General features: G+C 48.5%; 1 protein-coding gene across 2 annotated transcripts in view; it reads left to right on the plus strand.

The window, feature by feature from the left end:
* Window positions 1-16,177, plus strand: part of GPC3 (glypican 3) — a 117,524-nt gene extending 101,347 nt beyond the window's left edge. Inside the window, exon 8 of one of the 2 annotated variants that reach the window (XM_085325562.1) lies at window positions 15,952-16,177. In XM_085325562.1, coding sequence (XP_085181688.1) covers window positions 15,952-16,127 — 176 coding nt within the window. In that variant the 3' untranslated portion in view covers window positions 16,128-16,177. The remainder of the gene's footprint in view (window positions 1-15,951) is intronic. The other variant, XM_085325565.1, reaches the window with a different exon arrangement.
* Window positions 16,178-16,192: the final 15 nt, after the last annotated feature.

Below are 16,192 nucleotides of genomic sequence, written 5' to 3' on the forward strand. Positions count from 1 at the left end.
ACACGAGGCTACGAGAGCGGGATCTGCTGAAGCACACAGCCATCGTGGTGGGGATTTGGCGGCACGGGTAGCGAGAAGGATTGAACGGGAGGAACTTCGCACAGYAGGGAGACCCAAAACTTATATGGAGTCAAAAACACCAGCAGACAAATTTGTGGAGCTAAGATCTATAAGGACTATTAAACGCAGCTTGGCTCAGGAAGAGCTCAACCTGTGTATGCCCAGAAAGCGACCTGAGGAAACACAACTGTGTGAAAAGCTGCAAATACAATTAACATAGGACCGGATGTCGCTGTCTTGTTTAAAGGGTCTAGCAGAAGGCCTTGGGCTCTCAACAGTGGCTACTGCATTGCCATCAATTGCTTTGGCCTGAGATAAATGCYATCCAAGTGGGCAGAGGTTGCTTCAGGTGGACCATGGATGTCGCCACTTTATGGAAGATTTTGGGGTGCAATTTTCAGAGCACTCTTGAACTCTAAAGGGAAGAAAATGGGAAATCCTGAAGTTCTTCAGACTGCCTTAAAGCTCCTGACCTTTGCTTCTTGGTTCACCTGTTTGAATTTTAACAAACGTGTGTGTTGTTACCTGAGCTATCGTGGCAATGACTTAGTGTGGGTTACGGCATTGCATTATGGCAGCAAGTGAAGGCTCTGCRGAGCTGGTGCTTTCTTAGATGTGGTCGAGCAAGAGCCTATGTGTTAGTAGGTCTCCTTACCTGAGATCCAACATGTCCTCACTTGCTGCAGACAGGGAGCATCGCGCTCTTGAAAATTAGCTTTTACATCTTTCCATAAATGTCTAAGTACGCTGTCTAAGTAAGCTAATCAGGCTGGATTAAATGAAGCTGAGAGTTAAATGTCTGGAAGAGCTGAAARCTAGCATCAGCAGAAGAGTCCAAACCTGTCTGGAGCGGTCTTGGAGCAGGGCTGTGCTTGAGGACAAGGCTGCAGCCATACGCTGCTGGGGTTAGACCACTTTGGGAAGCCCACCGGGCTTGTTTTTTTTCTGAACARCACAATCACAGATTTTAGGAAGCAGGTTTCCAGGCTGCAAGTAAAGCTGTTCCCTGAGACGAGGTTCCCGAAATAAAACTCATGAAGATCCATGCTGAATTAGCATGTGTCTGATCCTGGAGCCTGGGCACTAGTGATTGATGGTCTCCAACCAAAGGAAATCCAGACCTGTCCAGAGATCAGCCTGTCTTTTTAGGCCATGTCAAAAAGATACCAGCATGAGGGAGAGGGATRCTCCTCCAGAGAAATCTCTCAGGACTTGGCATTTTTAATCCATGCTTCTTTTTGTCTTCTCCCCACCCCTCACTTTGCTATAATTGCGAGTAAAATAGTGTGTGCTCGGGCCTGGCCTGCAAATCACTCGTCAGTTCGTGTATTACCTGGACATGATCGGTTACTGAGTCAACACTGGCCTGTTTGCTTTCAGTGTGCTTCAGAAACGGGGGAATTCATCATTCATCAGGAAGAAGCTCTCTTCGACTGTTCTGAATTAGCTGTGACCTGCTGCATGAACATCTGTCGTCCTCGCTGAAGCTAACACCAGTAGTAACATGAACTGAACCAGGTGTGCCCGAATGCTGGCTCCAGTAATTCCCATATGAATCTCTCCCAGATTCTCGACCCCTCGCAAGGGTGAGATAAATGAGCTGTGAACTGGAGGAAAGATGTTCTTCCCACGCGGTGTCTGCAAGCCGGCGAAACCCTGCCTTCGCCATCCTTCTCCCTAACCACAGCTCTAAGGAGAGCATAGATGGGTTTGATTCCTTATCAGCAAATTGCGTGGAGCCAAATGCTTCTGAATCCTAACAGCCAAGTTTGTTGACCTTGCCAGCTCTTGGGGGTGGATGGTGCATCACCTGGGGCAAAAAGGCTTTGACCCTGAAATGTAACCTCCCCTAGGTTGCTTTTATGGCCCATTGGAAAGTTTCTGATGGGAAGATTTTGTGTTGGAAAATGCCTCTCTGCTAGAAAGGAGATGCAATGAGTGTGTGCTGACTTTTGCACAGTTTCTTTCTTTCTTTCTTTCTTTCTTTCTTAGAAAATAARTTGAAACATCTTTCTCTCCTCCTGCGGTAGGGAAATGCAGAAACAGCCTGTTTGCCCATATTGGAATGCATCATTGAGAGCTTTCCTTCCAAAGCGGCTTTCTGTCGAAAAGTGTGCTTGAGATTACATTTTTAATTATACCACAGAAAAGATGAAATCCAAATGAGTTGATTGGACTTTGTTGAAATGGTATATTTTGACCTCCCAAAGTCAACTTATTTTTGTTTTTCTTTGTTTCTTTTTTCTTTTTTTTATTAACAATAGAAAATTTGGATATATTTTACTTTTGTTCTAGCTTGGAGTRGTAGCACATTCCGCGTTTGCTGTGGGAATGGAAATTTGGCGTTTTGACCAGCTTCTATTGTTTCAGAAAATGTCTTCAATGGTATTTAGGGCGCTCAAAAAATATCTTGCAGTCTGTTGCTGCTTGCTTTCCAGTCCCTGCAGCACCCAGGCCAATTCGTCGCCCGACCGTGGCAATGCTCTGCCGTTGCCTTGCCGTGGTGGGACCCGGCGAGGGGGCTGCTCCCCAGGGATGGTGGTGGTCCCACAGCCAGCCGCTCCCTCGCCGGGTGGCGTGCCGCTGGCCGAGGTGTCTGTACTGCGGYGGCAGCTTCTCCGTGCTGCTCCGGGAGCTCGTTTGCTGTGAGCCGCGGCCGTTCGGCAGGTGGCCAGGCTGGAAGGGCACGTGGCATGGTCCCGGTGCCAGCGAGGGCGTCCCGGCAGGATCTCGAACATGTGACTTGCAACTGCAATGCAATACGCATCCCTTTTCTTCTTCTTCTTTTTTTCTCTCCCTTCCTGTTTTAATCCAAGCGTATTTAGTGTCTTGAGTCTCTGTAAAATAGTTGGACTTGAAGCTATTTTGGAGTTGCCTGGGTCTCGTGGATGCTGGAGATGCTTCCTGCAYGGGGAGGCAGACATCTGCTGCAGCTTGTTTTGGGGCTCTTTTTTTTGTGTATGTGTTACGCAGACTGCAGTTGGCAGGTGGGAGCTAGCGGTTATTACCAGAGTCTGAGTAATATCCTTCGCCTCCCTGATAACTCTCCGCCGGCTGCTCTGCAGCTTGGATACGTTTGCTCATCCTGTTCTGGTTTGGCGTAGCTAATTCCAGTAAAAAGTAAATGAAAAAAATTGTGTGCTCCCCAAAGTCATAGCAGCGCACAGCCTGCARTATTTCTTCCTCTTCCCTTGTCCACATAAATCGTACGTTAAGGCAAGTGCAGAGAATGTGAAAGAGCGCATTTATACCAGAAACGCGTTCGCCTTCCCGCGAAGGGCGGGCTCGCCGCCGTGTGCCTCGGTGCCCGTTGTCAGAGAGCAGCTGACGTGCTGTCGGCTTTGATTTCCGTTCCTGGCCCTTGCAGCTTCATTCCTGCCTTCGCAAAGACTGAAGGATGCTGCGGGTGTGCCCAGCACCGCGCTGCGGCCTCGGCGCCCGCAGCGCCTTCGCCCTTCCCGCAGCACGCGCCTGCTCCGCCTGCCTGCGTGGGCTCTCCCCGACGGACCGGATTTTCCAATTCTAACCACGAATCTTTCCACCAAAATCACTCCTTGCATGGGTAAAGTTGGGCGTAGGTGTAAGGACCCGGCTGAGTTGAGCTGGACACTTAATGCTGTTAGCAGATGCTAAATAAGTCTTTCTTACTTAGTGGCCTTAATTTATTAACTCAGTCAGTGATATTCCATGAAAAGTCATGCTGGAAAAGGGAGCAGAGCAAGCTGCAAGTTTCCGATTTCTGCTGGATCAGACCCCTGGAGATCTGTGTGATCTGATGCATCGGAGGCAGTGCTGTTGCAGTGACTCATAAACAGATGTGCCCAATTTACATTGCAGCTTAATACCTTTGTTGAAAAAAAAATGTTTTTTCAAGACAAATGTGTTAAAGCAGATGTTTCCAGTAAAACAAATGCTTGTGTGATTTACAAACAACTTCCCACTGCCAGAACTCATTAGGAGATGTGGCGAAAAGAAAAATAGTTCTGTGTACCAGCAAAAGAGCAAAGTCCAAAAATAAGCACATAGCGACGAGGTATTTCGACATGTTGAATGAACCCGGTGCGCGGGTAGCAGTCTGAGAATGATGACAAACCCCAAACATTTGTGTACGCCGAAGAGCACAGATGTCTCTCTAAAAATAATTAACCAGCTCATGTTATGTACGAGGATGCAGGGCAGCCAGGACCACTGCGCGGGCCGGGCCAGCGGCTCCTAGGACACGTGTCGCCTGTTGCACGCCGAGGAGCTCAGCGCCGCGGGCTCTTCCCCGCGAGGCCGCCGCAGCCCCGCGCGGCGCCCGCGGCTTTGCCCCGGCCGGAGCCCTGTGCCCGCGGCCCCGGCGGCTGCAAGGGTCCGGAGCAAAGCCGCAGGCACCCGCCCTTTGCAGGGGGCTCGCTGGGACGGGTCCGAGGAATTAAAAGCATTTCGGGAAGAGGAGACCTCTGCCGCGGGAGCGACCCGCGGGGCAACCCGCCGCCGCGGCCCCAGCGCCGGCGGGTTCCCGCGGGAAGCCGAGCCAGAGGGAGGGTTCGGGAGCTGGGAGACCTGGGTGAAAACCCTTGCAAAACTGCTGCTGGCTGTTTAGCAGCTTTGAATTGTCCTGCAAAATTGAAACTGGGTAAAATTGTGTATATTCCCGTAGCTTAAGAACGGCCAGATGTGCTTTTTCCCGATACCTGTAYGCTTTTTCTCCTCGTCTCCGTCGTTCCTGTGGGAGCTAAGCAGGAAGGAGAGCGCAGATCGCAGGTACGTCGCGTTCCCGCATGATCCACCGTCGTTACTTAACGACGGGGCTTTTAACCCGTCTTGAAAATCACTTCCTYGTTCATCAGCTGTCAGGTGCAAAACTCAACGTTGCGCAGGATCGYGCCGTCGCGCCCCGTGCCGACGTGCCGCGGGCTGCTCACCGCCCAGCATCAACACGAGTAAATTAATGTTTTGCAAGTGTAAATGTTTTATTCTGTATAAGTCAGGCAGGATATTTTGAGGGGAAGGAAACGTAAATAGAATGAAATTCTTAAGCAAGATTATTGATATGACAGGACTAAAGAGCTTGGGATTCTGTGAAAAGTGCCTCTTTTCATCCCTCTAATAAGTCCATTACTTGCACTCGGGAATATTTTAAGGTCCTTTTCATGCTGAATCTGGAGTTGAGCATGCTTTGCATTTCAAGCTTTGTCTATGAATCAGTAGAAGCCAAAGTTATTTCTGCTTTAAAATAACAGGAGCAGGGAACAGCTAATCTCTTTTCATTCTGAGTCCTTACATTATTTTACTRGACAGAGTTTGTGTTGGCTACAAAACAGGGCATTCACAAAATCTATGAGAAGGAATTTAGTCTAAGAATGAAGCCTAGATTGCAGTATGTRTAAAGGCTCCTTCTCCTAAGGCCATTAAGAAATTCCAAATCTGAGCTATTTTGAACAGTGACATTAAATTAGCCTTGCTAATTTCAGTAATTCAAGCTGATGGCTGAGTTTACAAATCTACCAGATGAGGCCTTCCCATAATTACAATCTCAATGTGGTTTTCAGCTAAGGTGAGTTGGCACCCCCCCCCAAAAAAAAAATAAAATAAATAAAAGGGAGGAAAATGCTCTTTCTGTTCTGACTTTTGAGATGAATATCTCTAAAGAACAGTAAATGGCTGTACTGCGCCAGTAAGGCGTTCTCCGTCCTGGGCTGCTAAGTCCATTTTTTCCCTCTAACGTGTAAGTAGGAGAGCAGAAAAGAGACTATTTTTTCACTGCCTCATTTCCTCTGTTGTGTCTGTTTTTCAGAGGAGCCCTGCTGGTGCTTGTACTTCAGTTTTTAATTGTTTGCTTTGGGATAATAATTTCTACTGGGGAAAGGAGGAGTCTGTTTTAGCTTCTTTTGCGGGGTGGGGGGAATCTTTGGTGGATAAGTTCAGGTTAGAGGCGGTGGGGTGACAACACGCAGCGGCGGCCCCCCTTACTCCTCTGGTGAAGAAGGTGATTTCCAGGTAGTAACGCAGCTAGACGTTCCTGGTGTGACGGGAAGGTCTGGAGGATATGTTTTCAAACCCATAAGGGGCAAAAACATGAAACAAATACAAATGGAGTGCATTATTTAAAAGGGTGTTAATTTTATTAGAACTGAGCTGCGCTGATGTAAGGGTGAGTGTAAGTATTCCCGGTAGCACTTAACTCTGGCTGCAATGTTCATAAAATGTCCTTTTGATCAAGCTGGAAGTGTTTTGATCCTTATTCTATGAGCATCACTCAAAGTGACCTAAAGCGAGCTCAAAACAGGCGTCTACAGCTGCAGAAGTCCTTGAACAAGTCGGGAACTGGAACCTATCTTCTGTGGGGAATGCTAATATTACAACCTTTTTTGGTTCCAAGGGAGAATGAAAATACAAAACCTCTCATGAAATAGAAATTCCCAGAAGGCAACTGGGAATCTGCAGCCATTGACTACGGAYGGTTGGCTCAGAATATTAAAGGAAATGCCAATTTTAATGGATCAAAATTATAATAGCGTTGGCACTAAGTGTTTTGGTATTACCAAATATCCAAATAAATGCTGTCACAAACTCTTTTGGGCTTTCTCCAGTTGGCAATGTTGTTGTCACTGGCATAGCCCTGTGGCACAACTCAATTTTTATGAGACCACCCTGATTTAATAGGACATTTTTCTCCTGGGCACCCGCAKGGCTGGGGACGCTGGCGGGGTGAAAGTCCCGTGGTGGCTCCTCCAGCTCCCAAACGTGAAACAGCACCGGCACGTTGCCTCGAAGCCCATTTCTGCCTGGGAAAGAGAAAAAGTGTGCAGGAGTCTGGCGGGCATCTCCATCACCTCYGCTCCCTGATGCGGAGAGGTTGCCAAAAAATCCAGATGTTCCACCCGTGAATGCTCCTGGAAATGCAGCAGGTAATGCCCCGAAATAGTGATTTGGGCAGAACTGGGTAGAAACAGCCCATTCTGCCCAGTCCGCTGGGGTCTGAGAGGGAGTCGGGMTGAGGTGGCCCTTGTGACGGGCTCCTCGCGAGCCTGCGGACCGTTGGGATCACGGGGGAGCGACGTGGAGGGTAAACCTGCGCTCTTTCCCAAGGCCATGGGGAGCCGCCGTGGTTCCCGCGGCCCCCACGTGCGGCGAGCGGGACGGCGGGGGCTCGGCGTCGCACGAGCCCGGCTCCTCCTCCTCTTTTGGGAGGATGGGAGGGGAGGAAAGCTGAAACGCGTTTCTTGATTTCAAGGAAACTTTAATCTCCGTAATCCGTTTTATAAAGGATTTTGTATTTTAAAAGGGATTTGCAARCTGGATTACGTAGACTTTTTATTTTGATTTTCCACTGCGATTGTGACATTCCGGAGCCCGAGCCACGAGGGCTAAAAACAGCATGGAGGAGGAGGTGTTCCTCGACGCAGACCTCGGGCTCCACCGGTGTTGTCTCCTCCCGGTGTCACCGCCAAGCTGAGCGTGCACCGGCATCAGGTGGAGCCCTCTCTGCTCCCTGGSAAGAGCGTGTAGCGAGCTGGATCTGGCACGAGCATCGTGTTCCACTGCGGCGTCCTGGCGCGCGGGTGGGATGACTCCGGGTTTCCGAGCAGAGCTGCCGCTGCCGCTTGGCTCTGGCTTTCGGCTCTGTCGTGCTTCGGGACCTGGGTCAGAGCTCCATCCTTTCAGGAGGCAGAGAGCAAGAATGAGCACTGGTTTTGCGTCAGATGTCGCCCACATCCAGCACGCAGCTGGCTTTAATTTGGGTCTGTCTTTCGCGGCAGCCTGGCAAAAGGCAGCGCAAAGCAAGGTGCTGGCTTTGAAGCTCGGTGCGTGTTCCTCTTCTGGCACGCCTGGGAGGGGGACAGGACCTGGAGCCCATGAAAAGTTGCTCAATTCTTCTTTTCTGCATAAAATTGGAAAGTCGGGTATGGTGATGTTTCCCAGTGCCTCCTGCATTACCCATTTTTATAGCCTGATGTCAATTTAGTGTTTCTTTAATATAGGGCCAGTTTTTTATTGTGTTTTTTTAAGCAGCTTAATGCAATTAAAAAGCTGGACAGCGCCGTAGCTTTGTGGTTCGGCACCGCTCCCGCTCCAGTCAGTGCCCTGCAGACATCCCCGGGCCCACCGGGCTCCCCGGGCGCGGACAGAAGGCAGCGTCCTTCCGTCCGCTCGGCAGTTCAAGAGCACAAAACCTGGAACGTCTTGGGAGCAGAGGCAGGCCGAACAGCTGAGCTGATGTTTGTGTATCACTGCCTGCTGACTGTACCTGCGGGACCCGAGAATTTGGGTTGTGACCTGAAATCTTACTCCGAGTATCTTCCCTGGCGTCGTGAATTCCAGGCTCGTGGAGCCGCTGTCAGTTTGGCAGATCCCCCGGGTTAGGAGCGTTGCTTGGACACTTTGTTTACACGTGTGTTCAAACAGCTTAGCTGCAAAATGCCAGCTGACTTTGATTTTCCTTTTCTTTACGAACGTAAGGGAATGATGGATGTCCAGGGATTTTTGATTGAACGTACACAAAATCCCGGCTCCTTCCTGATTGAAGAGGCATGCTGCTGGCTGCCTACCTGGAGTGCGAATGCCCAGAACCCAAATCTCCGTGGCCTGGGCCTGGCTCAAGTCTGGTTTCCGCTCGTAATGAGTCACAAAGAAAATTGTCAGATGTTCCCGGGTCCGTAACACCGCCRTGAGTTTTCTGATCAAGTGTTGAGAAATATCCTTCTGCCTTGAGGGCTGCTTTTAGTGGATGGCATCTGGAATCCAGGGGCCATTCACATTCCTTGAAGGATTGTGTCTTGGCAGGTCTTCCTAGKGAATGAATGTCCTAAATGTGACATTCAGAGCTTGGAGAGGCTAATGCCAGCAGGTAGACAGCAAGCGCTGCCTGTCCTGGCCATGCTGCAGCAAAAAGCCTTTGCAACTTAYAACAGTAGCAGTTGAAAAATCAATGTGTTGTACTTTCCAAATGCACTGTAGGAAAGCGAAAAGGATGGAAAGGCTCTGATTGCCTGTTTKAGGACCACAAGAATCCCATGGTAGAAGAGGAAAGGGCTCTCTACCTTCAGTCTGGTTAGACCATTCATTTCTGTGCCAGTAGATTCTAGGGGAACAAAAATGAAGGAGAAAACTTTAACTTGGTGTGATCATGCTGGTTTTGGTGTCATTATAGGAAATTTAAAGCATCTCATTTTGTTCTGCTCTTACTGGACTGTTACCTTCCAAAATCAACGCTCCCCTGAGGTGACACAGAGAGATCAGGATGGACTACTCCATGGGCTCAGACCGTGAAGGTCTGCACAGAGATYAGAGGGCCAATGCAGGCATGCTGGCTCCTTCTTCTGAAGTGAAGTCCAGCTCCTGGCAGTGGGGGATCTGGAAGGAAATTGCTTGAGCTATATTCCTGCTTCAGAAATCATTTCCCTTCTATTCATTCTCTTCTGTTTCCAGCCTTTCCTTTCTTGTCGTCCTTCTTGACTCCTGTGTTTGCAGATGCTTTTGGCTTTCCATTTTTAGCTCACCTTTTTTCAATTCTTCTCTCCTAGTTTGTTTAGGTAACAGCTCTTTTTCTGGACCATACAGCTGCATATCAGATCAGGGCATGCTGCTCTGTCATCAAAATACAAGGACTCGGGCGCTTCCAGTTAATAACGCTAAAATGAGACTTGTTAATTTTTCATAGATTACACAAACACCTTTTACTAAATGCGTTTTTGTGGCTCTGCTCTGCAAGCAGAGTTCAGAAACCTTTTCACTTGTTGTAGAGGGAAAAATGATTAATGCAATTGCAGATGCCAGATTCTCTCTGGTGTAAGTCTAGAGAACAGTGAGGAGTAAAGAGGATTTGAGCAGTTTTTTTAAAAGTAATCATTGGTCACAAACGACAGCCCTTCTTCTCCCCGAGCATCCGGGCAAAGTGGGGTGGAGATGTAATCACCTGGAATGGGGCTATGGCCCAGCTCCTCTGCTTATGCCATGGGAGGTGTTGGGCTTTTGGGGGTGTTTTGTCCCTTTCCTCCATCAAAGGCTTGAGGACATCCCTGGCCAAGGCTCCTGTGACAGTCACAGTGGTGGAGACCTGGAACTGCTTACCTGTGCCATACACCCGGGGCTCCTTGCAGAGCTTGTCACTGATGGCTCTGCTTACCCTTAGCAGCACAAGGATCGCTCTCCTTGGTCAAGGCACAGTGGGAGCTCCCACGCCTCTCTACGCCAGATGACTTTTGCTCTCCCTGACTCAGCTCCAAAGCTTCCTTCCCCCATGAGCTGGAACCACAAAAATTACCCTGATTGGTGCCGTTCTAAAATCCACCTGCTGTCCTGGGGGAACTTGATCCGAATCAGTGCTGGTTTTGCAGTGGTGTCTGCGTTCCTCAGGTTGCTTGTAAGGGCACGTGCTGGCAAGCAGCGGGCTGCAGCGTACTTGCTCCTGGATGTGTCGAGCCAGGGTAGGTCCAAGTTTGGAAATCAGTGATTCCAAAACCAAATCTCTTGGGTTTCTTCCCAGGAAGTTGGTTTTACTGCTTGTTGCTGAGCCGAGTCAGGCTCCCTTGGCCATGTTGCCAATGAAAGAGGCATAATGTTGAGCCAGATTTTTCATTTTTTTCCAAAACTAAATTGCCAAGAGCCACACCTCCTAAATTGCTGTGGAGGAGGTAGAAGAGCATAGGCACAAGACCACGCACATGCTGTGCATCCAGCTAGGTTATCTCAGCCACTGTGCCAACCCAAGCACTGCAGCCAGCCCTGGCTCACACTTTAATTACGCGCCGTCGCGTCCACACCTACTGCTGGGGTGTTACAGCTCTTTACGCAAGGAGACAACTGGTGAACCTGTTGGTGCTCCAGAGTGCTAGCAGTAACAAACCCGCAGGGCAAAGCCTCCCTGGTAAAATAAAACCATACTTGGTTAGATGTTTGGAAGAGTCCAAGGTGTTTTGGAGACGCAGAGGGCTGAGGATCCTGGCTCTCTGCACAGTTGTGACTGTGTGTGCTGTGTGATGCTGCGGGTGTGTTCAGACATTTGCTTTTCAGACACAGACTTATGTTAGTATTAAGAGCTCTTTGCATTAGAAAGCCATGTAATTGGAGGTTGACCTGAGCAAAGCTTTGGATGTTCAAACAGRAATAGTGTGTAATGAAACTGTAGAATTTGTCTAGATTTCAGGTGACAACATTTGTGCTATTGAATTGCTTSGTGCCACAGAGACAGGGAGACGGGAAGCCGGGGTCAGGCAGTCTGATCTGCAATATCTTGGGGTCTTGCATCTCACCTTATAATGAGCTCAATAACTTGGGCTTCTCCAAATCTCTCCCTTTGAGGAATCCATTCTCGCTTTGGAGACRTCCAGAGTCTGCTACATCCCTCTGCAGTTTGTTTCACAGATTGGTTAGGCTCACTGTTTAAAAAAATAAAGCAACGTGCCCTAGAGATTATAATTCTCATCTATAATAGCAGCATGTGCTCTCCTAGACCAGTCCTGAAGGACATGGACAAGGCAGATGTTCACAACTGACCATGGGAGCCGAAGGAGCTTGAAAAAACTGTCCTGCTTGTCTCTGCTATCTCTACTCAGTGTGTTTTGTGCTTATTGAAAACATATGATCGTGATCCATTCGCTAGTCCCTTTGCACCACAGAGTGTCCATCGTCTGCAAACGAGAGCCACCACTGTGTCCCCGCAAGTGCTTCGGCCCTCTCGGCAGCCTCTTTCAYGACCACGCTGCTGTAGGCAGGACAGATTTGCCTGGCGAGGGATCCCCTTTGCAACCATCRCCACTGTGCGGGGCACCAGCAGAGCTATCGAGTAACTTCGGGGAGCAGTTTTTGAGCGTGGACATCAATTATGGGCATGTTACTATATTAGGTCGATTGCTGAAGCCATCTGTTGGGGCAAGCATGGCAACCAGGCGGCCCAGATGCCTGGCTGCGAGGTGACATTCCCTGGCTCCGGGTGCCCGGCAGCAGCCCTCCGTTCCCGGCTGCGCTAGCAGGTCTGCCCATGCACCCGAGCTAGCCTGCTGTAGCCATGCACTGTCCTCTTGGATGCCATTTGCCACAGAGGCATTTGCTACCAGTTATTTGCTTCAGACGCTGTTGCCCTTTTAGGGGTAAAAAGGGGTGTTTCACTAGGCGCCAGTGTGTTTTGTGCAGGAATGTGCGTGCCTGCTGTAACGCTCCCGGCATGCCAGTACTTATCCTCCTGGCTTTTTTCTGTGCCAGCTGCAATGGAAGTTATTATGCCAACTCGAAAACGATCTCCTCCTGCCTTAGCTGTCTTTTGTAGATGYGTCCAGACCCAGTGCAATTCTGGAAGAAGAGCATTTTAATGATTTGTGCATGATAAGCTTGCACAGAGACGGCACATCTAATTCTAGTAGGAACCCAGGGGAGAATGTCACCACGGCGGAAAGCGCGTTTTAAGAGYTTGCAGCGGTCTGTGAGTGTCGTGCAAGCTGAAGCAAGAAGGCCCATTTTCGAGGAACAGAAAGTGCAGCGGCGCTGTGTTCCCGGGACTTGTGTTACACAAGACGCTTCCAGGGGATGGTCTGGGTTCAGCTGGAGACTTCTCACCAGCTGCGAAAGGATTCTAGGAAACGGCACAGCACACCCTGCTTGCACGCACAGAGCCAGCGCAGCTCATGATTGACTATTATTTTAAGGGGATTATCTAATCCACGGCCCGGAGGACACAGAGGGCCAAAACGAGYGAAGATTGACTACGTAATTAGTGCAGATTGTTGGTAATGCCCTCTGGACTCTTAACCGATTATAAACAGAAACAGATTTTTCGAGTTTTCCCCAGAAATGCCTTTGCAGGCCAAAGGGCCACTTCGTAGCAGAAAACTGTTCCAAATCTGAGTGTGTAATCAGGGCTGGGGCAGTTGAGGCCTTTAAAGCAAAAGATGGCTGGAAAGCAGGGCTGCAAGGGTGAGTGGGACAGTGGACGTGGCAGTTTCTTCTCTCCCCAGCAGGTCTGGGGGCTTGAAATATTTCACTCTGCCGTGATGTGGTGGTGAGCTTCTGTACTRATTAGGGCGCTTAAACATATTTATATATATACACGTATATTATTTATATTTATATATGTAAACACACATACAAAAGGTCATTAGAAGTTAAGTGGAATGGATTTTCTACAGATACAGACCCATTATTAATGCAAAATAAAGACATATGGCTAAATCCATCAGCCTCAAACTAACTGGACACAAATAAATGCAGAGAAGGAAATAATGCAAAGAGCATTTAAAACAAATGCCACTCCCAAACCCAAGCCTAAAGCTGTTAAACAAAGCTAGGAAAATGTCTCGCAAATCTCTGATAGCAACAGGGTTTCTCTTTCCTTCTTTGAAGTTTGATCAAAGAGAATGGGAAAAACAGAGTTCCCACTTGGGTGAAATTCCATGATTTCAGAATTTGCCTTTTCTCAGATTCAAGTGAAATCTAAGAATTTGAAAATTTCCCATGTTAAAAAAAAAAAAGTTTGAAATTATCATTTTGGTACACTTTGGGTGAACATTTCCTGCATAATTCAAATGTTGCATTTCAAACTGTGTGGAAGCCCTGATCTCATAAATCGTGAAGTTTCAGAATGAAATATTGAGTGGAAGCATCAAAGCCCTTTGTGCTCGTAAGGACTTTGTTGGAAGCGCTCTCGTTTCACATCTTTTCTAAACTCAATGCAATTGTACTTGCTTGATGCCTGTGAATATTTTTTGTTTTTTTTTTTCAAAGTGACATGTTCTAACAGCAAAATATTCCYCAGAAGCTTTGCCACCTTGCTGCTTCTGTCCTGGGAGGAGCTGGTGTGGGTTGGCGAGTGAGCATGAGGCTTTCATGTTTTAGGAGTCTTTGGAGTATATGGACACACCTCGCAAAACCCAGAATGGCAGGCAGAGTACGTCCTTTCCTGGGGATTTTGTTGTCCGGATAGGATGTTGTACCAGCTCTGGAGTCTTGTGATCAGTTTATAAAAAGACTGAAATAATCTTCTGTAGTTTTATTAAATCACTCRCTCGTTCTGCAGAAATGATCTTGGGAAAATAAGATGGTGCAGGCTGGTAGCTCCAAAACCGCTGTCCTCTTCCCCTGCCTCACTGGGAAAAGGTCCTCGACCCCTTCCTCTGTGGGGTGAGAATAGCTTTTGGCTCTGAATCCCTTCAAGGAYGGTGACTGCTCTAACTAGTGATGTGAGCAGCTCTGGAGGGCAATGGCATATTTGCACCAAATACCAGTTAGTATGTGTAWGTTATATTAATTACTGTATTAAGAGGAAAAGGGAGAGCTGTGGAGGGAGGAATTGGCAGCACCTATGGGGGTCAGGATAAGTTGGAGAGTGCTTCCCAGGTGGATTTGGCTTGCAACTGGCCGTTTGTGTATATGGATGTGTGYTCCCTTTCAGTCATCTGTGACTCTCTGATGGCCTGGGCTGACTCACTTGTCGTGCTAACATCTTTATGCTTTTGTTTTGTGGAGTTTGGGTATTTTGATGAAGAAATACTGCCTGAGTGTTTGCCTTGGCAGTGATGTTCACTGGATTGATGTGGCATTTTTTAACTAGAGTGTTTATTCAGTCTCTTGGATTCTTTCTCAAGGGTGGGGTAGGATGATCCAAGCTCMTGAGTATGCTGGAGATGCACAAGGGCTTGTGAAAGGCTAGAGCCAGGGTCTTTTCTGCTAGAAACCAGCTCCTTTGACTCCCAAAGGCCAGGCTCTGGTGATGAGAGGGACTGGYTTAACAGGTTCCCCTCCAGGACCCTGGACCCTAGGAGGAGTCAGCAGCAACATGAGAAGGGGAGTAAGTCCCCCTTTGCCTTGAATCAAGCATAAATGCACTACCTAGGTCCAGATGTTCTACTGGTAGAAACATCCCAGGTGGATCCATCTAATGACAGAGCAGTCAGTAGCACCTTAAAACATCCTTTGCTCAGTCCTGAGATTTGCTGGTTTTGCCCTTCCACATTGCCCATCTGGGCTTGGCTGATATTTCTCCCTGTCCTGGGGAGGCCAGGGTGTCTCTGACTTACTGGTCAGCAGGTTCTTTGCAGCCACTGATTGGGTTGTTGCAGGATTTTCCCCCGTTAATATCATGGTCTACTGAAGTGTTAACTCTGGTAGATCACAACTTTTATACTGGACATTTTCTTGGATTGGAGCTCCTGTGTGCTTTGTCTGTAACTCCYTGTATTGCAACAGCAGTATTCCAGGGGTGCACAGTCCTTTCACATTCCTTGCTCTCCAGCACTTTGATGATTTGGACGGGGAATGGGATGAGAGTGTTGAAAGTGCTATAATGAACGTAGTTTGCACTTATTTATGTASTGCTGCAGTAATACAGAGATCTTCAGTTCCTCAAAGCAGAAGGTATTTGATGAGCAAGAGCCTTGTGCTGGCTCTGGATTCAGGGGGATCCAGGCATTTCTTCACTCCTGCACATGTCCTTATCGTGTGTGGGGAACAGACATGTTAGCTTAGCTGGTTTTTGTTGGGAGTAGCTCTTCAGTAAGTCGCTTGCTTCCCCTTATCTCTCTCCGTTTTCTCTTGAGGCACCTTATAGTTGTGATTTTTTGGTCTTTCCAAGCACAGGGCTTGTTGGTAAGTACTGGGAGGTGCTCTGAGACCAGGGCTGGGCAGAAGGTTGACAAAGTGTTTTCTAGGCTCTTTTGGCTTATTCATCTATGCCATGATTGCTATCAGCTACAGGGACSTGCACCCAGGAACCAAGTAGGCCTCTTCCAGTCCTAATGCCTGCTATGTAGGTTTCGTGGGGGTGAAATCCACCTCTGCGCCGGGAGTCTGGACCTCATGTGGGTCTGTGCTGGTGGTTTCCTCAGAGATGGGTCTCGTACATGGGAGCATCTTTGTTTTCTATGGTGTTCTTTTTCTATGGTGTTTTTCTAGCCATTTTTCTCCTTCTGCTTTCAGAACTGGCGTATGACCTGGATATCGACGACGCCTCCACAAACCAGCAGCTTCTGAATCAGCAAAGCAAAGACAGTGCCATGGTTCCCAGCAGCGACTCCGGCAGCCCGGYCCTGTGCCCAAGCCCTGCTACTGCCGTTGTCCTGGCCATGCTGCAGATGCTGAGCCGTGGGCTGTGACCAGCAGCAAATGTGCTCATTGATCAGCATCTTTTCATGTCTTTTTTTTTGTGTAAAGCTTAAGG

The sequence above is a fragment of the Rhea americana genome, unplaced genomic scaffold, assembly GCF_003343005.1.
Source record: "Rhea americana isolate MKP2758 unplaced genomic scaffold, rheAme1 scaffold_98, whole genome shotgun sequence".
In the NCBI taxonomy this organism is placed as follows: domain Eukaryota; kingdom Metazoa; phylum Chordata; class Aves; order Rheiformes; family Rheidae; genus Rhea; species Rhea americana.